At 36.0% G+C, this 23,254-nt stretch overlaps 1 protein-coding gene and 1 pseudogene across 2 annotated transcripts; one reads left to right on the top strand and one right to left on the bottom strand.

Annotated features, from left to right (window-relative positions):
- The first annotated feature begins 877 nt into the window (after positions 1–877).
- Positions 878–18,068, top strand: AIR9 (Outer arm dynein light chain 1 protein). 2 transcript variants are annotated; one of them, XM_018115618.2, is made up of 38 exons: positions 878–1,355; positions 1,949–2,817; positions 3,521–3,592; positions 4,158–4,223; positions 4,346–4,417; positions 4,513–4,578; positions 4,688–4,750; positions 4,857–4,922; positions 5,003–5,102; positions 5,272–5,373; positions 5,919–6,151; positions 6,277–6,391; positions 6,688–6,808; positions 6,930–7,105; positions 7,591–7,726; positions 8,262–8,362; positions 8,460–8,507; positions 9,114–9,298; positions 9,393–9,510; positions 9,688–9,815; positions 10,116–10,284; positions 11,069–11,187; positions 11,347–11,515; positions 11,657–11,741; positions 11,845–11,918; positions 12,004–12,123; positions 12,234–12,429; positions 12,523–12,644; positions 12,889–13,096; positions 13,370–13,443; positions 13,951–14,089; positions 14,267–14,448; positions 14,807–14,962; positions 15,689–15,820; positions 16,433–16,491; positions 16,992–17,024; positions 17,121–17,252; positions 17,656–18,068. In XM_018115618.2, the coding sequence occupies exons 2-38, from the start codon at positions 1,969–1,971 to the stop codon at positions 17,830–17,832; spliced, it is 5,163 nt and encodes a 1,720-aa protein (XP_017971107.1). In that variant the 5' UTR covers positions 878–1,355; positions 1,949–1,968; the 3' UTR covers positions 17,833–18,068. The 2 variants fall into 2 exon arrangements, with proteins under 2 accessions (XP_017971107.1, XP_017971108.1); XM_018115619.2 differs by lacking the exon at positions 878–1,355 and adding an exon at positions 1,660–1,801.
- Positions 18,069–19,611: 1,543 nt separating this feature from the next.
- Positions 19,612–21,563, bottom strand: LOC18607085 (cationic amino acid transporter 1 pseudogene; annotated as a pseudogene).
- Between the last annotated feature and the right edge of the window lie 1,691 nt (positions 21,564–23,254).

Below are 23,254 nucleotides of genomic sequence, written 5' to 3'. Positions count from 1 at the left end.
ATGTTAATCACATTTTTTTAATTTTTTATTAAAAAAAATTCAAATTGTACTTTTTAAATTGAGATTAATGAATGAACTAAATGTTTGAATGTCCTTTCCTCTTACCTTAAATATCAATAGTTTCTTTTATTTCTTACGAGCATAAATTCTTGGGATCAGTTGTTTTTTTTTTTTAATTTTTTCATAATTATTTCATAGTAATTCAAGTTTTTATTGTAAAAAAAGTAAGCATGAATAATATTATTAAAAGTTACTTTTAATAATGAAAAAAAATCTTATAATACATGTATAATGTTTTTAATTATTATATAATTAAAGACGTTGTTTTGTTTTTTTCTTACTTTGTTAGGTTATGATTGTATTTGGATTCGAATAAATCATTGAGATTGAAATTATTGAATTTAATTTATTCAATTATTTTGATTAATTTTAACTATTTATTATTTATAATATAATATAAAATCTAAAAATAATAAATTGATTAAATTTAATTTTAAATATAGTTCTATTATTTTGTCAAAGAATTCGATTAATAAAATATTCAAAAATTTAAAATTAAATAGACCCAATGATCTAAATCCACCCAATACTCACTCCTTGTATTGTCTCAAATCGGCCCTCCCAAAAAAACGAAGGAAAAACGATTTGAAAGTAACGTATTATCCAAAAACAGATTCGAGTCAGACTCTTTAACTCAGGTGGAGGAGTTCTGAGTGAGTGAGCTCGTCAGATTTTTCAAACAGTATTTTCCGCCATTTCAAAATGTGGCGTCAATTATTTAATCACACATAGAAACATTTTTCAAAAATATAAGTTATTTAAAGACAACAAAACAAGCGCATGCACTCTCTCCTCTCTGTCTTTGCTCTCTCTCTCTCTCTCTCTCTTTTTCTAATCCTTTCAGCTTATCTTCTCCAACTCCCCCATTTCTCTTTGTCTCTCTCTCTCCTACTTTACCTTTTTTATCTTTGTTTTGTGTGCCCCTTTCTCACCAACATCACTTCTTTTTCTTATTTTCTGCTAAAATCTAAGAACCCTAATAGTAATTAGTACTAATTTCTTTCTAGAACTGTTTCGTACTTTCCCTTCACCAGATCTACATTGCTCTGCATTCAGCTAAGACCATAAAGATTCTCTCTCTTTTTTTTCTTCTTTTTCTTTTTGCTTTTTCTTTCACATTTTGCTTTTGTCTTCCTCGTCGACTTCTTCTCTCTTTTTTAACACACTCTCCCCGTCAGATCGAGTAAAAACGCTTCAAATTTAGCTAAAGAACCTGCATTTTCTGCCAGATCCAAGCATGATCTTTCTCTTCATATAATATTCATACCAAACTTATCTGCTGAACCTTGCACTTTGTAAGTCGTTTTTTTCAAAAAATTTTTTAATTTTGGTTCATTTTTGAATTTTGTTAGGCGTAATATGGTTCGGTTTTGGTTGCATTCTTATCCGTTTGGTAGCTAAGAAAAGTTAGGGAAGTGGGAAGGAAAAAGAGCTCCCATTTTGTTTTTTAACTTTATTTTTGTATTCGGGTTGGTTTTAAAGGACTGAAAGAGACGCCTTAACTTAAACAGTGGTTACAGTGAGTGAACATTGTGAACGTTTAAAGTCAATGCTTGTTTTTTGCTTTCTTTTCTTTTTTAACCATGTTTTGTCGGTGACCAAATCACCTTTCATATTACAAAGAAAATGAAATTTAAGAATGAATTTGGTTACTTATTTAATTTAATTTGCTTTTGAAGCAACTGGGAATTTAACTTATTTTGGTTAAGCTCAATTAAGATAGATGAGCAGCAAATTTCTTGTAAGCATAACTGTTTAGTTTCCTTTCGTTTTGCTTTTGCCTTTTGGTATTTCTTAAACAGAGAACAATGTGGGAAAGTTTCAATTTTGAGTTTGTTGATTAGAACTCTCGCGGAGTTGAATGACGCATTTGTTTTTGATTTGCTAGAACTAGCTTCGTAGCTTAAAATGGAGGACCCCGAAGCACAACCTGGCGAAGATCCGGTGGAAGAGCCCCTAAATTTGGAGAACCAGGTCGCCGCAAGTCCAGCAGAGAGCGTGAAAAAGTTTAATAAATCTGGGAAATCTAGTGAAGCAGCAGAGTCAAAAGTCTCAGAACTGACTAATTCAACCAAAAAGAGAAGTGATACTAGAAATGGATCTGAATTGAGTTCAGGTTTTGCCAGATCAACTGTATCTTCCTCACTGCGATCATCAAATTCTGTTGCGGCGATAAGAAGAAACAGCACTGGGGGCGTGCCTGAGAAGTCATCAGCCTCTAATGCAAGACAGCAAAATAATGCTAATACTATTGCAGGCAAGAAACCCACCACTCCTTCAGCTACTGAGTCAGTTAGGCGGTCCCTACCAGAACTCAGAAGAAGTTCACTGCCTTCAGTGGCAATAAAACACACATCTCGAGCAAACCTTTCAGAGACTAGGAAATCAGTTCCGGTGTCACCGGAGATGCTCCGAGGACGCTTAAGTACATCGACTGCATCCGATACTAGTATACAAAAGACTGTGAGAAAATCTACAGTAAAGCCTGCATTATCAACCTCTTCTTCTTTGAAAAAGATTACTTCTTCATCACTGGACAGCACTGCGAGTAGCACAAGTCGAAAGACAATCTCAAAGGTTGCTTCTCCAACTGCTAGGTCACCTTCAGTATCCAGTGGTTTAAGAGCCGGGTCTTTGTCATCATCTCTGGATAGGAGTTCTAATTTATCTGGGCGGAAGAAAGCAGCCACCCCAGAAAGTAGAGATTCACGTTTCATTGTTCTTCCACAGGTGGAGATCAAAGCTGGTGATGATGTGGTAAGAATATTTGTCACAGCAGAGCATGTGTGATGGTATGCATCAATATTGTTAACTGTGTCCCTAATTTAGACATGGTTATCATAGGTATGCTTCTGGATCTACCTAGTCTGCTTTCTAGGATTTGGTGTTAATGAAGAACCTAATATGTGCATTAGCAATATGAATAAAGAACCTAATATGTTTCAGTGACATTGCTTTTTCTGTTGATTTCAACATGTATACTTTACAATTGGATTTTGCCACACCTTAAGTTTGGTCCCAATTCTGGAAAACAGGTATAGTAATCCTTGATATGCTTGTGGAACCATCTAGTCTGCTTTATAGGATTTATCTTAAAGTGACCATTGTAAGAATGATTGCAGTAAGAAAAACTCATCTTTGAATCAACTATGTTTTAGGGACATCACTTATTTGCTGATTTCCTCATGCATGAATACTTGACTGTTGCTCATACTAGGAAGACCAAAACTATAGCCTAGACGTGTATAAGATGAGCCATTTTCCCCAAGTAGATATCTGCCAGTCCTTTACACTGTTATTGAAGTCGTACTTTTTGTTGATTGTGTTTGTAAATTTACCTACACACGCACACATTTATATTCTCCTATGGCTGTTTAGATAACTACTCATCAAATGTCATATTTCTTCTGGCTAAGCTTCTATTTGATACAGTTATTTTGTTTCCCCATTGCATTGTCAGAGATTGGATCTTAGGGGCCATAGAGTGCGCAGCCTCAATGCTAGTGGCTTGAACTTGTCACCAAACCTAGAGGTAAACTAATTCCTTATCAGATATACTAATATAAATCCATCCCATTAATCAAATTTTGTTAATTTATGTAATTTAGCGTTGCACCATCTCAGACAATTTCCTCTCTCTTTTTCCGCTTGTAAAAGCCCTCTGAAACTTCTTTATAATTAAGGTCTGATAAGACACTTAGCCCTTTGGTTGCTAGTGTATGGCTTCTACATTTGCTCATTTGTTTGGGGTATTCTCCATTTTAAGATCCCATTTGTTGAGAACTTTGAGAACTTGACATGCTTACTCGTTGACGTAGGGACTGAGAGCCTGGATTCTAAATTTATTATTGATGTTTTAATAAATTTTGATTCCTACAACTTTGTATAACTGTAAAGCTTGTGTGCTCATAATTATTATCGAGAATATAAGTTTGAGGCACGGACGAAGCAACTTAGGAACTGAAGTGAAATCAGTTTCATATAATTATATTTATTGTTCATATTGGCAGGACTATGTGATGAGAATAGAATATTACTTGAGAAGTTTTTCTGAATTTCCTATTATTGTTCCTTCTACTAATTCTTTTATTGGGCAGTTTGTTTATCTCAGAGACAATCTCTTATCAACACTGGAAGGAGTTGAAATATTGACACGAGTGAAGGTTTGTTAATTTGTGAATTACACATTTTGTCTCTCACACACCTAAAGACACGTAGGAAATTATTTATTATATTTATATTTATGACTAACTTGGTAATTGATTTTAGACTAAATTCTTTCCAGGTTCTTGATTTGAGCTTTAATGATTTTAAAGGGCCTGGATTTGAACCTCTTGAGAATTGCAAAGCTCTACAGGTTTGCCTCTCTTGCATACTTCATTCTTGAATGCCAAGAGTGAATGTTGGTGTCCTCCATGCATTATGGTCCTGATATATTTATTGCTTGTGTAGCAATTATATCTTGCTGGCAACCAAATCACTTCACTTGTTAGCTTACCTCAGCTTCCTAACTTGGAGGTGAGCTCTTAAAGGAGTATCTATTTTGATGATCATGTTTCATAATTTACATTTTATTATGGCCTTCTAAATATTTGCACTTTTTTTTGCTTTTCCCTTTTTTCTCTAGTTTCTCTCTGTTGCTCAAAACAAGTTGAAGTCTCTTTCAATGGCAAGCCAACCTCGATTACAGGTTTGTTTCCTGTTTTGATTGTTTGCTTATTATTGGTTGTTCTTCATTTAATTTCGTGGTTTATTGTATACTCTTGATATAATTTGTTTCATATTTTCCTGCACAGGTTTTAGCTGCCAGCAAAAACAGAATATCAACTCTAAAGGGTTTTCCTTATCTTCCTGTCCTTGAGGTTAGTTAGTGCCATGAGTTTGTAATATGAACTTGTATATGCTACATCATAATGTGTTCTCTAATTCTGCTGTGTTGCAGCATTTGCGAGTGGAGGAGAACCCTGTACTTAAGATGCCTCATCTGGAAGCAGCTTCCATTTTGCTTGTTGGTCCTACCTTGAAGAAATTTAATGATAGAGGTACTATTATTTTTGGTATATTTATATATTGGTTTAGGAAACTGCAGAGTGTTTCTTTTGTTGTTCTATGCATTATCTATTTCTAAGTGAGAGAGAAACATTGTTTTTTACTATCTATAAGTTAGTTTGCTTCAATGCCCTTTGGGATTAAAATGGGATATTCTCATAGATCTTTCCCGAGATGAGCTGTCACTTGCAAAGCGCTATCCTACACATACAGCTTTGTGCATCAGGGATGGTTGGGAGTTTTCCCGTCCAGAGCAGGCAGCAGGTTTGTATTTTGTAACACACTCCCTATTATCATTTCCTTTGCTAATTATTGCTAATAGCCATAGTTTCAATAGTGTATCAAGCTTGCATTGCATCTTTGGGACAGTTAACAGTATGCACAATTTGTCGAGTATATGATGCCACTTGTTTTAGGAGAAGTTTCATGCATAAATGTCATTCTGTGAATAGCACGTGATTAATGTGATTCCAGCAATAGGTTCATATGGCAGTAAAAAAGGGGAGGGAGGGATATGTACTTGTGAAAGCATTCTTCTTTGATGTTGTTATATTGTTACAGCAATAACAGAAAAGGGACAAAGATGAAGTGTAGTTGGGCCTTGAAATGTTTTATATTTTCCTAACATTTATATATTCATTGGACTTGAATATTCGCTTTTTAGTTGATCCTAAAGCATATGTGGCATATGGGCTGAGTTTAGGATTGCTGGATTCAACTCAGTATTCTGCATGGGGATAATTGCATGTAAAAATCATACATGGTCTCCTGTAGAAGTTGTGTGTTTTAATGTATGGTTTTGTCAGCAGACTCAACATTTCGCTTCCTGTTTGAGCAATGGAAGGATCATTTTCCTCCTGGATATCTGCTTAAAGAAGCCTCCATTGACAAGCCTTTTGAAGAGGATGCTTGTCACTGCCACATTGTTTTTGGTCAGGAGAGCACGCTGAGCACTGATCCAGATATAATCTTAAAGTATAAATGGTTTTTGGGAGAGAGAACACTTTCGAATTTCATTGCTATTCCTGATGCTGATGAAGAGGTGATTGATTCTTGTGCGTTAATCTTTTTGGTCAATTAATACTTCTATCTTGTGGCTTATAATGGCATCTTTTTCTTTCTTATTTTTTTTGGGCTAAATCTATTATATTATCATGTAATAAGTAGGTTTACTGGCCAAAGCATGACGAAATAGGTAAAATTTTGAAAGTGGAATGTACTCCAGTTTTAGGGCAAACTGAGTATCCTCCAATTTTTGCCATATCGTCCCCAATTGCACGAGGTATACCCTACGCCCTGTAGCTATTAAGTTTTTTCTTGTCTATATGGCATTTAGCTTTTGAACTTGTGTTAGCTTAATGATGATTTTTTGACATTGTAATTAAGGATTCACATCAAAAACATAATTTGCTTCTTTGTTTTGCAATATGCCTTTGTGAGTGTGCATGCAGATAGCAGAATCTCCATGCATGTCTGTGGGATGTCTATGCACAAGCACACTGTCAGTGTGTTTAATCATTTTGTACAAATCAGTCTTATATTCACCACTTTTAAAGCTTAGTTCTCTGCCTTGTGAAGGGAATGGAATTCCAAAGGTTGTAAACCTTGAAGTAGATGGGGAACTGGTGGAAGGTAACATAATCAAGGGTCATGCTAAGGTTGCATGGTGTGGCGGGACTCCTGGGAAGGGTGTTGCTAGGTACAAATGCCACTTAAAGTAGTTTCAGGACTTGTATAAACTGATAAATGTACATGCTTGCTTGTGGATTCGTTTTGAAGGAAACTATATGGATAACTTGTTTGTTGTCCACTATTTTCAGCTGGTTAAGGAGAAGGTGGAACAGCAGCCCAGTGGTAATCACTGGAGCAGAGGATGAGGAGTATCGATTGACCATAGCTGACATTGACTCCAGTTTGGTCTTTATGTATACACCAGTCACAGAGGAAGGTGCTAAAGGGGAGCCTCAATATAAGTATACTGATTTTGTAAAAGCAGGTTCGTGGGCAAAATCTGTCTATAACTTGTTCTTCCAGCTTTGATTTAATTTACTTTTGTTTCTTAAATCTATCACTAAAGTTGGTTGGTTGCATCACAATTTTTTAATTTATGCTTTCGCTTTCTTTCTGGCAGATAACTTATTTCCATATTAGTTGTATGTGATTTCTATGGTAGTTGTTTGGATTTGAATCAGCTGATTCACATTGTTGTATGCATGTAAGCTGCATGTTATACTTTGTCGGGTCATTGTTCAAAAGACATTGATGTCTTCTTGAAGGCTTGGCATCTTTGTAATTAGATTCAGGTTTACATTTCTGTTGAGGCCGGTCATCTGTTCCTTGTTTTTACAGTTCAACAAAGAGATTCCAAGTTGAGGACTGCAATTAGATGTTATGGGGAGCATATGCCCTATTGTTCCTCTTCTTCTGTTTTTATTCCAATTTTGCAATTTCAATTTTAAATGATTATGATCATGCTTGCAGCTCCTCCGTCCGTCAGTAATGTCCGAATTATTGGAGATGCTGTAGAAGGAAATGTTATCAGAGGAGTTGGCAATTACTTTGGAGGAAGAGAGGGTCCCAGCAAGTTTGAGTGGTTACGTGAGAATAAGGAGACTGGGTTAGTACACTTTGTTCCATGACTGCAATGAGTACATAAGTAAATAAAATTCTTCACCTATTGTATTGTTCAAAAGTTGAAGTTAATCTCATTCTGTTTACAGACTGTTGTTCATTTGTGTTCTTTCTCGCTATATATATTTGTTGTGGGCATTCCTCTTACGCACACAGCTCTTTTTTCTGTTGTGTATGGATAACTTCATGGGCACTTCTTTATCTTGATGGCTGGATTATTTTTAGAAAATTGTTTCCTAAGCTTTTCATCTATCTTCATATTTAATATAAATTATGTACAGTTTGTTATGTTGCCTTATTTTTATATGGTTTCATTGTTCACTTAGGCTCTCTTATGTTTGTGTTTGAGTTGTACTTTCTGCTGTATGGAAATAACTTCTCAAGAATTCCCTTATTTTGATGAGTGGATTATAACATTATTGCTAGAGGCTTTTACTAAACTTTCTTTTCATACAGTTTTGCTACATTACTTTATTTTAGTTAAGTTTTTCACATCTCCATTCACTGGAATTTGTTGACAGAGACTTTTTATTGGTGACAAGTGGTACATCTGAGTATACTTTGACCAAAGAAGATGTTGGTCGACGCTTGGCTTTCACATATATACCTATAAACTTTGAGGGTATGTCCACGTCCCCTTGTTTTGAAGTTTTACATGCTTGTTTACCATCGAGGAACCTTGAATTGTATAGTAATGTGGTGGTATTCACAATTTTCAGGACAGGAAGGGGAATCTGTGTCAATAGTCTCTGGTACAGTGAGGCAAGGTATGCCCATTTATGTTTATGTTTCTCTTATTATTGTTTGTTTATTAAACTGGTAGTAGATCCATTATTAAAAAAGTTTGGTGTTTGAGAAACTGATATCATAGTGATTTAACTTAATTTTTATGGGCAACTCTCAGGTTGCTTTTAGGAGTGGATTCTTATACTCTTTATCATGCATAACCTGTTAAAAAAAAATAAAAGTCTGCTGCAAACTGTGGCACCTTCTCTATCATCATTACTGTAAAGGACAATTGTAGTACTCCTTTCTAATATTTTCTGGAAACTTCTCACTTGTCTTTGACTTCAGACTTATTGAATGTTACCCTAAAATAGTTTTAATTTGTATGTTGAGGTATTGTTATCTGTTTATACTGATTGCAAGCTATTCTTACGTTTCCAGCTTGTTTATTATTTGTGCTCTACCATCTTATTCATATGACATTCCTACTTGGGATGAGAAATTTAGCAATGATATTGAGATTTCAGTCCTTGTTTATCATCCTTATAGAAGACGATTAATGCTTAGTCAGCATGATGTGTAATTGCACACTTGCTTTCCTGTTCTTAAATTCTTTGGTTTTGAGGCCTTATTTTTTATATTTCCAGCTCCACCGAAAGTAACAAATGTTAAGATAATTGGTGATTTGAGGGAAAACAGTAAGGTTACTGTGACTGGTTCAGTCACTGGAGGTACTGAAGGTTCAAGCAGAGTACAATGGTTTAAGACAAATTCTTCGACATTCAATGGTGTGAATGACCTTGAAGCAATGAGCACGTCCAAGGTTGCGAAGGTAGGTGGTGATTAAAACATCTGCGCATGTAGTCTCTTATCTTTGCACTTGTATACTCGATGCGAATTCTTATTTGAGCCAAACTGTTATTTAGGCATTCCGAATACCCTTAGGAGCAGTTGGCTATTATATTGTTGCAAAATATACTCCAATGACTCCTGATGGTGAATCTGGTGAACCAGTATACGTTATATCGGAAAGAGCAGTGGAGAGTAAGTAAACTTTTTCCTATTTCTGGACTTTTCATGTTGGATTTTAATGGAAGAGAATTATAAGGGAAGTCTAGTTAAAGTATTAACTGGTGCTTTGATCTCAACCTTTTTTGTCCTTTTGGTTTCCATAAGTCACTTATGTAATTCATGTACATGTTTATATACTTTTCATTACAGCTCTTCCCCCCAGCCTAAATTTCTTATCTATCACGGGTGATTACACTGAAGGCAGTATCCTGACAGCATCATATGGCTATATAGGGGGTCATGAAGGAAAGAGTATATACAATTGGTACCTTCATGAGGTATATATTTCTGTTACCTAGGGTTCTCATATGGTTTTGTTAACTTTGCAAAATGGTGTTGAGTTTACTCCCAATGTTAAGTTTGATGTTTTAAATGTATTAAGCTTCATGTGAAACTCTTTTAATCTTTTGATTCTATTCTAATTATGAAGAAGAAGAAGAAAAGAAAAAAAAGGGGGGGCAAGAGAATACAAAAATACTACCAAAATATCAAGAAAAGAGAAAGGCATTAGATGCATTCAACATAAGTTTGTACATGAATTTTGCTCTTACTAACTTATATGTTCTTGGAATCTGTAGGTTGAAAATGACACTGGTGCTCTGATTCATGAGGTTTCAGGGCTTCTTCAGTATCGCGTAACCAAAGATGCGATTGGTAAATTCATCTCTTTTCAGTGTACCCCAGTGCGGGATGATGGGATTGTAGGTGAGCCAAGAACTTGCTTGGGACAGGATCGTGTTCGTCCTGGTAAATTTTTATCTTTATCTCAACATTTATCTTTTAAAATTTAAGTGTATAATCATATGCTATCTTGTTCTTTCCTCCTCCAACATGTTAAATTTTAACTAGTTGAACTTTTGTAGTGGAATTGGAAAAAAGTATTTTGTAATCATTTACATTATTTGGAGAATGATTGTTGAATTGGAAAAAGTGACATTTGAGAGAAGTTTGTTATTTAGGACTGTAAGATTGTCTCATTTTTACCCAGTTTCATCTACTTGATGGCTTTGTGCTTATTTTAGCGAGACGGTCTAGATTGTATTGGATTGATTCAAATGTAGCCACCATCTTAATATATTGTTTTCTTCTGAAATCCATTATAAGTTACGTCTTCTCTAACTTAGTACATTTTCCTTATTGTCATACTGCAAAAATAACCCTATTTACTAGAAAGGATGCACGAATAAACTTGTATTGGATAAATATGGTGGCTTTACTATCAAATATGCGATTCTTATAATATGCTTTTGGTGGGAAGCATAGTAAATACATGTTCCATATCCACTTTGTGACATGTCTAATCTAGAATGCACTTAAGTACACGTTTTTTTTTTTGCATGTCTGATATCCATTTTTGTTTTTCTTTCTGCAATTTAATAATGGAGTAATCTTTGTTTCTTTTGCCCTGTCAACGAAGCCCTTTTGCTTGTCTTGTGCTGCTTCTAAAGGAGAATTTATTGTGGTGAATTTATGGTTGTTAAATTTGGAACAACTTAATTTTATTCTTATGCTGAGTGCCTCTTATGATCAGGAAGCCCGAGATTACTTGCTTTGCAGATAGTTGGACATGCTGTTGAAGGGACTGTTCTGAGTGTTGACAAAAAGTACTGGGGTGGTGAAGAGGGAGATTCAGTTTTTCGCTGGTTTCGGGTAATTAGTTGACTGTTTTTCTGTAAAGCCCTTGAAAAAACTTAATGGTTTTCTGAGCTGAAATGGGTGAAATTTTATTACACTTCTTTCATGTTTGTTGCGTTGTAGAATTTTATTTGCTCTTTCTGTGACTTATTAATCAAGAATTTGTATCTGCAGACTAGTTCAGATGGTTCGCAATGTGAGATTAGGCGTGCCAGTGCCTCATCATATATGCTGTCAGTTGATGATATTGGCTTCTTTATTTCAGTTTCATGTGAGCCTGTGAGAAGTGATTGGGCTCGTGGTCCCATTGTTCTTTCTGAACAAATTGGACCTATAGTCGCTGGTATGGAGTTAACTTTCTGAGATTTTTCTAGAACGTTCTTTTTGCTGTTTTTCTTCATTCATTTGTTTACCTATTGGGTTACCTCTTTCAGTTCTGAATAATGGAAATAGATGTAAACTGAAAATTAAATTTGAAATGCAGGTCCCCCTACTTGTCAATCTCTGGAGTTTCTTGGATCAATGATGGAGGGACAGCGGCTGAGCTTCCTTGCTTCATATATTGGAGGGTGAGACCCTTGGTGATATGCCATCATCTTTGATGAGGCTGAGTTTTGTATCCTACTTGTAGTAATCAGACATGTCAAACTGAATTTCTTGTTTGTGATTCAGGGAGAGGGGAGACTGTTTCCATGAATGGTTTAGAGTGAAAAACAATGGTGTCAAGGAGAAACTAAGTACTGATGGTGAGTTTTGTTGTTGAATGTTAATTATAATATTCTGGATAGCCATTTGGAGGTGCAAGGCTGAAATTCTTGCGTATCTTCCCAGAGTTTCTGGATTTAACTCTTGATGATGTGGGAAGAAGTATTGAACTTGTTTATACTCCCATGCGCAAAGATGGAGTCAAAGGGAATCCTAAGAGCGTAATAACTGGTGAAATTTCTCCTGGTGAGTTGTATGGTGAACAGCTGATTATTGATTTGTTTGTTTATTTTTTTATTTCTGCACTTGATCCCATGCCTATTGCTCTCACCTAACCCAAAATTTTCTTGTATCAGCGGACCCAGTGGGGTTGGACCTTGTCATTCCTGATTGCCATGAGAACCAGGAGGTTGTCCCTCAGAAAACATATTTTGGTGGACTGGAAGGTGTTGGAGAGTACACTTGGTACAGAACAAAGACTAAGCTAGACAGGTCGGCATTGACAGATATATCTAGTTCTTCTGAAGATGTTGTCACGTGTGGTCAAACATTGTAAGTTTTAATATGATGTGATAGGTTCCAGGATTTTTTATTTTGTTCTGCATCTATAAAATAAACATTTATTAAGATCTGCTACTTTGGCAGCACTTATACTCCATCACTTGAAGATGTGGGTGCTTATTTAGCATTACATTGGCTACCCATTCGTGTTGACGGCAGATCTGGAAAGCTATTAGTTGCAATTTCCAACTCACCAGTTATACCAGGTATATCTGTTTTCCTTCACTTATACTTCATATATTTTTGCTTGATAGTGAATGACATGCACCTGTGCACCTGCCAACCAAAGTCTTTACAAAGCATTATCTTATCATAGTATGATATTCATGGTTAAAAACTTTTTGTTGAGCTTGAATGGTTGAGTGTTCATATAATATGCAGATGCTGCATTTGTTATTTCTTTTCGAATCCTTTTTTCCTTTAACACATTAAATGTGAAAAATATTGCAGCTCCTCCAGTAGTTTCTAGTGTTCATGTGGAGAAGCTGGCTTCAGGGCTATATTCTGGGGAGGGAGAATATTCTGGTGGATATGAGGGATCAAGTCTCTTTAGTTGGTACAGAGAAGCTAATGATGGAACAATCATTCTTATCAATGGGGCTAACAGTAAAACTTATGAAGTCACTGATGCAGATTACAACAGCCGTTTGTTGTTTGGGTTAGTGTTCCATTATACTCCTTTGACTAGGAGGCTAGATATTCTCTAAGAAAAGTATTATCTGGTCCTTACCAAATAATTTTCCTGAAACTTGACTGCTTATTGTCTTGTTTGTTTCTTTTAGAAATTTGTTGAATGTCAGGATCATGTATTGAGTTTTCTTTACATAGAACATAGTGTATTAACCCTTCTAAATTTAATATCCAAACCATTAGAAGCCTTATTGCTTACATTTAGTTGTATGTTCATTTTAAGCTGTGAAATGCTTCTCAGGTACACACCAGTTCGTTCAGATTCAGTTGTTGGAGAGCTTAGCCTGTCTGAACCAACTGAAATTGTTCTCCCTGGTAAGTGAAACATTTGCCTTTGTTGGGAAGCGAAACATTATTTGAGATAGTTATTTTTGTAGAGGGCAAGACGATATGGAATTTTCATCTCATCAAGAAGACAAGCATTTCATCATTTGTTTGTTATGTATTCTCTTCTTTACTTGCATCCCCTGTTCCATCTGGTCTAGTCCTGCTGCCATGTTGCCCTTGTATATTTCAGCTTCAATTATGTGAGTTATGATTTCAAGCCTGTCCACTGAGGCGTGAACTTGACAATTTACCATATTCATTTCATTTAACTAAGTTGTTGGTGTTCATATCAGCAACCAATGTATTCTTGCATATTTTTGGTATATGAGAGGAGAGTATTACCACTCAATCGTAGAATTTCTATCCAAACCTCTAACCTCCCCTCACACTTGAACACATCCTAATTGATGCTAAGTACAAAATATATATTCAGTTATTTTCTGCAACTTGAAAAACATCATTTTCATTTGACTTGAAAAAATTCCTGCCCTTCAGAGGTTCCAATAGTAGAGATGCTCGCTCTCACTGGAAAGGCAATAGAAGGTGATGTACTAACTGCTGTTGAAGTGATTCCAAAAAGTGAAATTCAACAATGTGTTTGGAGCAAGTACAAGAAAGATGTCCACTATCAATGGTATTGTCTCCATGTCACCATGAACTCTTTTAACATGAACCTCAATTGTGAAGGGAATCAATTTGAAGCATTAAAAAGCTTAGAACATAAACAATGCAATAAAAATACTTTTTTGTTTTCTCATATCAGCAGTTGCTATTTCATTTTGTTTTAAATGTGACATATGGGATCCTGCAGGTTCTTTTCATCAGAAACAGGAGATAGAAAATCCTTTGAGCCTTTACCTTCACAACGTTCCTGCTCTTTCAAAGTTCGGTATGAGGACATTGGTAGATGCCTAAGATGCGAATGTATTGTGACTGATGTGTTTGGAAGGTCAAGTGAGCCAGCATATGCTGAGACTGCATCTGTATTGCCAGGTTATTTGCATTTAACATTCACTCGGAAGGAAAAGTTTCTCTTGCTTAAGAAATTAGTATGATTATAGCTCTTTCACTAATTTATCTTCATTTTCAAATGAAATGGTCATAAAGTCAGAATCATCTTGAGTGAGGTATAGTAATATTAGGTTCCAGTTTTTAAGTCAGGATAAAACTCCTCTTTAGGCAAAACAGGTGCTTGCGTTGGTGGAGGAAATAATTTAATAGAAATTGGAGATATCAAAAGACATCCTAAATAAGAATTATTAGTGCAGTTGTTTTTATATTAAGAATCATTTAGTTATTTATTCTTTTCATCTGTTTTTGCATTTGATACTGAAGGTCTCTTTATATTCAGGGATTCCTAGAATTGATAAGCTAGAGATTGAAGGAAGGGGCTTTCACACCAATTTATATGCTGTCCGTGGCATTTATACTGGAGGAAAAGAAGGAAAAAGTAAGATTCAGTGGCTTAGGTCAATGGTTGGCAGTCCTGATCTTATCTCCATACCAGGTATGCTAAATCATTGGGCCTGCTAAGGATTTCAATTATTGACATGGTTGGTTGGTCGAAATATCCAATCATTGGATTCCAGCAGAATGTATTTTTGCCCTTGTTTCTGGTCAAAAGTTGAGAATTTAATTTTCTTAGTAGGAAACATTTATTTTGGAATCAGAGACATCAGCAATGAAGGGGAAACATAATCAAGTCAACCCTGCATTACTTTTTGAAATTGATGTTAGTTTATTAAGCATAATACCGACTGTTATGCGGTTACATTCTTGAGCCTCCATTTTTGTTTACTGAATCAAAAGGATCCAGTGACATTACGATCTGTGAGAAAGTGGAAACTTGATGTTAGCTTGTTAACAATATGCTTCCAGCCATATTACCTGAACAGACAACTTATTGGCTTGCACTGTGACACTTTGCAATTCGGTGTAAAGGCACAAAAAAGAACTTATGTTTTCAGCGTCATATCAGCAAGTTCAGTGGAGTGAGGGGTATCTGATTGTAGTTCAAATAGCTACCTTTGATCTTGTTTTGTAGGACGTTGCGGAAAAGTAATATATAATGTATGTAGTGCCTGGCTACGTGCTGACAGCTTTAACCTTCTTTTCTTAAGATATTTAACTTCTCTTATTAGATTATAAGGGAAATTAACTGAAAATTTAAAGTATAATATCCAAGTTCCAAACCTTCTATTTATATGTTCTGAAAGATTGACTGATGCTGCAGGTGAAACAGGGAGAATGTATGAAGCTAATGTGGATGATGTGGGGTACAGGTTGGTGGCTATTTATACCCCAGTAAGAGAGGATGGCATTGAAGGGCAACCTGTTTCTGCATCAACAGAGCCAATTGCAGTTGGTAATTCTGAGGCTCACCTCCTACTCTTTTTTCACTTAATAATTATTACTGGTATTAATATTGTAGACCATGATGTTCAAAATGACATCAAATGAACAACTTTTCATTAATGTCGTATAGCATTCAGACAAATAAAAACCTAAACTTCGTTTGAACTTTGTGGGGTGCAGCTCATAGTTTTTACAAAAATGTTTTGAAAGCATAATTCTATGTTTTTTTGGGTAACCTACATTGTACTCTAAAAATGCCAAATTAAAGGTTTGTTATTGTGAATTTTCTTGTCTGTTTAAGTTAACATGCTGAATTGTATCCATCTCTTTATTCATGGAAGTTTTCATCACATTCTTGTTGGGTAAACTCACATCAGGTGGTTTGATTGAGCTCTGCATAAAGATTATATTTTGGCTGGGTTTTAGCTGGTATTAGATAACTTTTCATATTTCCATTCTTAGTTATTAGACGTGAATGATTTAGATGTATACATTGTCTTACAAGAAAGGCGGACTTCAGCATGGTGCAGGTGCTTTGTACTGTTGTACATATTGTCCTCTAACTTTTAACATATTCTTTGTTTCTATACTGTTGTTTATTTGGGCATTGTCTAATTTGCAGAGCCTGATGTTTTTAAAGAAGTGAAACAGAAGCTTGATCTTGGTTCTGTAAAGTTTGAGGTGAGATTATATTCCTTGTTTTTTATTGACTTTCTTTTAATCATAATGCTTTTGCTTTTTTTTGGCAAAAAATGAATAGAAACCAAAAAAAAAAAAGAATAGAAAACAAAAGGTAAATAGTAAAAAGCAAATAACAAAAGGATTTTTCAAGCGGAGTATCTTTTACTTTTGTTACTATGAAATATACAGGTAAACAATCTGCCCTTACTCGTTCAACATCAAAAGTCTCAAGACCAGTTTAGGAAATTCCTTAGAATTTCGTGAAGCTCCTAAGAGATGCTTTAAAATTTTTTTATAAATCAATGTTATATCAATTTCAGAAAAGTTGTTAAGTACTACAAACCAAATAAAGGAGCCAAAATGGGGAATTAATTAGAAATTTACCAGAAGACTTATCCTAGTGAAAAAAAAATTTAGACAATATGACTTGACATTTGGACTGGCAAAGTTCGTTTATACTTTTCAATTTCCTAGACTTACTGCTTAAATCTCTGAAACAGGTACTATGTGACAAGGACCGTAATCCTAAAAAGGTTCTTATTTCATTTCTATCTTGTCCTTCTTAGATGTGGTTATTGTTTTTCAAAAAGAAAAAAAAAATGATCTATTTTATCATTATTATATTGCAGGTTCCAGGAGAAGGATGTCTTGAGAGAAGAGTCCTAGAAATTAATAGAAAACGAGTCAAGGTTGTGAAGCCAGGATCAAAGACTTCATTTCCTACTACTGAAATGCGTGGAAGCTATGCTCCTCCTTTTCATGTAAGCTTGTTTCTTGTTAGAGCTGATTTTATGTCTCTGGTGGACAAGGCAATCCACGGCTGCTCTCCTTTAGTTGGTCCATTAAATTATAGGATCATATGAATTGATAAACTCTATTCAAGAACCTTCAAAATTTTTAAAAGTAGAATTTTTTTTTAATATAACTGAAAAATAATAATAATAATAATAAATTAGTGATGAATGATTGCTTATGAAGACTCAAGAATTGATGGCCTAAACAAGAAATTAGGAGTAGGCCTCTTTCGGTACCTGAATCATCAAATGAAGCATTTTAGGAGAAGATTTGTAGGCTGTTAAAGTAGGGATACTGATATTTTAGGCCATTCATTTATGAATTCTTTATTTTTCATAAAAACTAAAGGTTCCAGGTCGGTTATGACAGGTGGAGCTTTTCCGAAATGACCAACGTCGACTTAGGATCGTGGTGGACAGCGAGAATGAAGTAGACCTCATGGTGCATTCACGACACCTCAGGGATGTTATTGTTCTTGTCATCCGTGGTCTTGCTCAGCGGTTTAATAGTACATCTCTCAATTCTCTACTCAAGATAGAGACATAATTTGGTCAGAAAATGTAAACGCATCAAAAAGCATTCAACCGTAGGGTTTTTAGGTCTGTGTGCTTTCTCTCACCAAAGGGGTTTTTTTTCTCCTTTCTTCCCCATTTGTGCCATATTTCATTGCCATCTTAATATATTTTTTACATGCAGTGTTCAGTGTTCAATGCATTGGGAAGGGGTGTTTCACTTATTGTGTATCTCAGTATTCGAATCATAATATTCTTCTCTATTGGCAATATTTTTAGTTCGTCTTATTTTGATCCTTTTTGCCTTGTCGGTTCGAGGAAGGATCAAAGTTTTAACATGTTAAAGAGACCACCAGTAGCCAAAAACTCCTTTAGGTTCTAAACCTTTTCGAACATGAATGCTTGAAAAAACCTTTGGATATTGTCCAAAGCAATTAGCGGTCTAACCTTGACGAGAAGAGAGAGAGTGGGAGAGGCGGAGAGCAATGGCATACGCATTCATCCTCGTGCTCCACCCTCGAGGTTTGTCTGCTGAGATCAATATTAGTGTGCATATTTATCGTTAAAGAGTATTTTAGATCAATATAAAATTAATTGGTAATATATTCTCCCTCAATATATATATAATGCCTTGGTGTTGCTTTTATATTTATAGCTAATATTTTGATCCACGATCAGAACTTTGAAATTGAAATAGGACATAAATATGAGCATTCACAAGTTGACATTTAACTTGTAATTTTTTTAAAAAATATATGATAATATTGTTGAAAGGTTTGTAAAATGTAATAACTTAGTAATACTGATCTTGTCTTATATAACTAAATTTCTATAACTATATATAAAAAGAAACCAAAGCTCTTGCCTCGACATTTGACATTTTAGTTATCTAGCACGTGGGTTGGTAAAGTTTAGAGGCTTCCAGACATGAGTTTGATCTTTTGATCTTCGGGTCATGGGTTTTTGATATTTTACTGGTATTCTTCTAGATTTATCCTTTCCATCTAGGCTCCTCTTCCCTCCCTCCTTTTACTTTCTCCATTGCTAACTTCCAGATTTTTCCATTCTCCTGGGTTTCTCCACTGACTCTTTTTTACTTTCTCCATTCTTCTCATCTTTATGTATTCTTTTTTCGTTTTTTATTTTTTTTTGCTTTATTTATTTGTTTTCTTGCTTTTTTCTTTGTTTTGTTTAATATTTGATTTGTTTAATTATTGTTCTTCTTTATTTTTTACTTTTTTTTATTTGCAATTTGTATTTTTTTTTCTTTTTTATGCATTTCGGTTTTATTATTGTATGAATTTTTTTAATCTTTGTATTCTCTATTTCTCTCTTCTTTCTTGTCTTTAATTACTCTTGACTTTTGTGATCCATTTTCTTGCCTTTCATTTTGGCATTCTATTAAACAATTTAGATAAAATCTTGAGAATGAAATGGAAAAACTATAGTGTTACCATGTATTAGATTAATCACCAATCAAAAGTTTTTAGATAAAAGGCAAATTTGTATACAAGTAAGCAGAATGGTCATTGAAACAAAAAACATTGTTTTAGAATTAACATCATCATGAATTTTTCAATTGATCATGAGCCTATGTATATGTCACCACACATCCCGAAACTATATAAAACATTTGAAAAATATATAATCTATTTTTTTTTTTTTGAAAAGTATAGAATTTCCCTAATGGAGGATTGAGGCAACAAAGGTTACTCTCATTACCTGCACATTTGTCCAAAAATTGTCTCCTGATTACAAAAAAACAGATCTAGGAGCCAATCACATAAACTGGGAAACAATGAAAAATTCTTCCAAGTTATGAATTTTATATCAGATTGATTAAAGGTTTTGACATAAAATTATCACTCTCTTGTGCATTGTCTGTTTGGATTTTATTGCCATGGCAAGGAGCTATAGACTAGTACCGTACGTGTCATCAACAAAAATTATGAACATTATAAACTCGTCGGAAACAATAGTTGCATTAATCCTAAAGCTGTCCAACCTCTAGGTTTGTTGCGGTGGCTCTTGTTTCCTCAATCTCCTTGGCTGCATCATACGAGGCATGGAGTGCAATGAAAATGTAATAGACGAGCAAGACCAACGTCCATACCACAAATCTCATGAAAGATGCCCCGTCGACTGAGGCCATGATGAACACATTAATGGCAACAGAAGCTGATGGCAACCATGGAACCAACGGCACCCCCCACAGCTTGGGTTTCTTCGCTTCCTTCACCAGCAATTTTAGCCCAAGCGTTGCCAAGAACCAAACTGCGACAGTCACTACATGGCCGATCCACCCATTCTTGCCTACGGCCCAGTACACCGCATTAGCAATCGAGGATGCCAAGATCAGGACCAGGAACCCGACGAGCTTGTTTCTGTCACAGCTTGTCGTCTCACCTTTGGCATAGTAACGTCTAACGAGGAGAGCCAATGCAACCATTGAGAAGATAAACAATGTGGCTAAGGAAAGGAGGTTTGCCAACACTTCAAGGCTGGTGAAGAATGCCACAATGGAATTCAAGATGGTCATCATGATCGTAGCGTTAGCCGGTGTTCCCGTCCTCTCATTGATGTGTGCAAGGAACGGTGGTGCCATGTGGGTGCGACCGATGTGGGTGAAATAGCGAGATTGGCCAACCAAGTTGGCTAACAAAACCGTGGTCATGCCTTTCAATGCACCAAACGCAACAATGTAGTGGGCCCATTTCAAGCCTACGGCTTTGAACGCCAGTGTAAATGGTGCATTGACATCGATCTGGGAGTATGGCTGCATCAAGCACAGTGTCGCTGCGAGAAGGCAGTACACCGTTATGATAACCAACATGGAGCCGATTAGGCCGATGGGTATATCTCGACCAGGGTTTTTGATCTCTTCTCCAAAGGTTGCCACTCCATCGAACCCCACGTAAGCAAAGAAGAGAATCGAGGAAGCTTTCAAAATGCCAGGGATCCCATTTGGGGCGAAGTCGGAGTAATTGTTGGGGTCAGCCTTGGTTAAACCAACGATGAGGATGAAAAGGATGACTACCAGCTGGACAATGGTGGCGGCAGAGTTAAACCTGGCTGACCCTTTCATGCTTATACCTGCGGCAATGCCTATGACTACTGAAATAGCAACTGCGATGGGGTCTAAATGGCTGTAATGTTCAGAAAAGGATGAAACATGAAAGCGGAAACTGTCGGGAGCATGGTTGAACAGAGTAGCGAGATAAGAAGTCCAGGACCTTGCCACACTAGCACCAGCTACTACATACTCAAAGAGAATGTTTCCAGCTGAAACGTAAGCAATGAAATCGCCAAGCTCCACTCTGAGATACGTGAAAGAGCCGCCAGCAACAGGCAATTCGATGGCGAATTCAGTGTAGCACAGAACTGAAAGCAATGCAGTTATACCTGAAATAAAATAAGAAACCACGACAGCAGGCCCGGAGTGGTTCCTGGCAGCTTCACCGGTAAGGACAAATATCCCAGAACCCATCACAGCTCCCATGCCGAACCAAATGAGATCCCACCAAGTCAGGGTTTTCTTCATTTCATGCTGGCTACGAGCACGCATTTCATGCAGCTCTACGTGGTCCATGGAACGTGCCAGCAGACGGTCTTTGAGCCTAGATTTTGTGTTGGACAATGCATTGACATAGCTTGTCCAACTCTGAAATGAGTCTTCTGGTAAGAAATCTTGCTTGCTGCAACCACATCGCCTCTTCTTAAGATCATTACCATTGCCATCACCAACATTAGTTTCTATCGCCATTTTTTACTAAGAAATAGTAAAATGAATCATGTATCAGCATTGGGGAAATCGAACAACTAAAGCGTTACGAAATTATCAGTTTCATTTTCCGAAATGGTTTTGTTTGTACAAGGCCCATAGGCTGCCTCAGAGGCTTGAGGGACATTCCAAATTGGGATTGGTCTTGGTCTTGGTTTCGGCTCTACCTAGAAGCCCAAATCCAAGGCTAAGGCTGGGTTCAATGCAAAGGAGACTAACATTAATAATTCAAAACTTAAATATATAACCAAGAAAGATAAGGAAAATGGGAAGGCAAAAGCAGATCGTATGCAGTTAACCTGCTCCTTTTTTTCTTGACAAGTCTGTCTTACTCATCCGAACAGATTCTTATAGTTTATGTTCTTATATTTCTTAGTTTGTTGCTTTCTAATAGCAAAGATTACACCCCATACAGCATACCAGAAAATGGAATGATTTTGTGTGTGCCTGGGACTGAGGGAGCAAGAGAAAAAGAGGAAGAAATCATACCTTGAAAAAGCTTGAAAGCTGAGTAAAGCTGGAGGGCAGAAACAGATGGAAAAACAGCTCTCTTTGAACTCTGAAGGCTGATAATTATGAAACAATGGCCAATGGGATTACAGATTCCTGGTCAAGGCTAAATATACGCGAGAAAATTGAGAATATTTCCCGTTCTACCTTGATCCAATCTATCTGTTGATATCTAGTTTACTGTTTAGGTGGAACTGTCTTCATCTCATGCAAAGCACTGGATATAAAGCCTAAATATTAGAAAAAGTCCATTTACACTTCTGCGATATATAAACGTGCACGCGTATATATACACATACATATAATTCATTAAGACAATTTTACTATTTAACAAAGTTAATTAAAGAAAATATTATAGCTAGCCAGCTTAACCATGATCCTCTTTCACATTGAAATAAAAGAAGAATGCTGGGAATTAGAAGATTGGCACGAAAACAAATTGAGGTGAGGCTTGGACATTAAATTCAGACTAGCTTTTAATTAAGGTGAAGAAGGAGAAGAACATGTCACTTTCCATGCTTATGGTTTGAAACGTGGTGATAGCATGCTGAAAGGATCATTAAATGGACAACCTGTAAAGCAAAAAATGGCATGAAAACTTTAATTGCCTCTTGTTTCATGCACTAATAAATAAGGAAGCAGGATTTTTTATTTTATTTTATTAATTGAAATAAAAGATCAAGTCTTTGTCTGATCGTGGTTTTATTAAATTGCTAACTGAATCTGGTCAAAATAACATGCAACATTAATGGTAGGTCATGACCATCTGTTCTCTACGCAGACATGGTGAAAATTTCATGGTGAAAACCAATTGTAACTTGTAAGAAGACTCAGACTAGAAACTTACTTCTTTGAGAAGTTTCCATGGACAAATTCGAAAAGTGGGTGGAGTATATGACTCTAAGAAAATCATTTTTCTCTTTAAGGATTAAAGCTAACCAACTTTCCCTAAGCTTAATTTTTTCACTTGCATGTGCATCGTTTACCTTTCGTTTTAGCTTGGTCTGCAAAGCTAGAAAATCTTGCAGACATTCTAGCAGACCTCCCTCCCATGCATAATCAATGATCACAACCCCACCTGCGGCGGCAGGTGATCATTTAAGACACGAAACACGAGATTATGTGAAAGTTGGGGTCTCAAATTTTCAATGTTGTGTACTGTTTT

Source organism: Theobroma cacao, chromosome 2 (genome assembly GCF_053813885.1).
Source record: "Theobroma cacao isolate CCN51 chromosome 2, ASM5381388v1, whole genome shotgun sequence".
Taxonomy (NCBI): domain Eukaryota; kingdom Viridiplantae; phylum Streptophyta; class Magnoliopsida; order Malvales; family Malvaceae; genus Theobroma; species Theobroma cacao.
The sequence above is the reverse complement of the archived record's forward strand: the minus strand, read 5'-3'. Positions and strand labels throughout refer to the sequence as shown.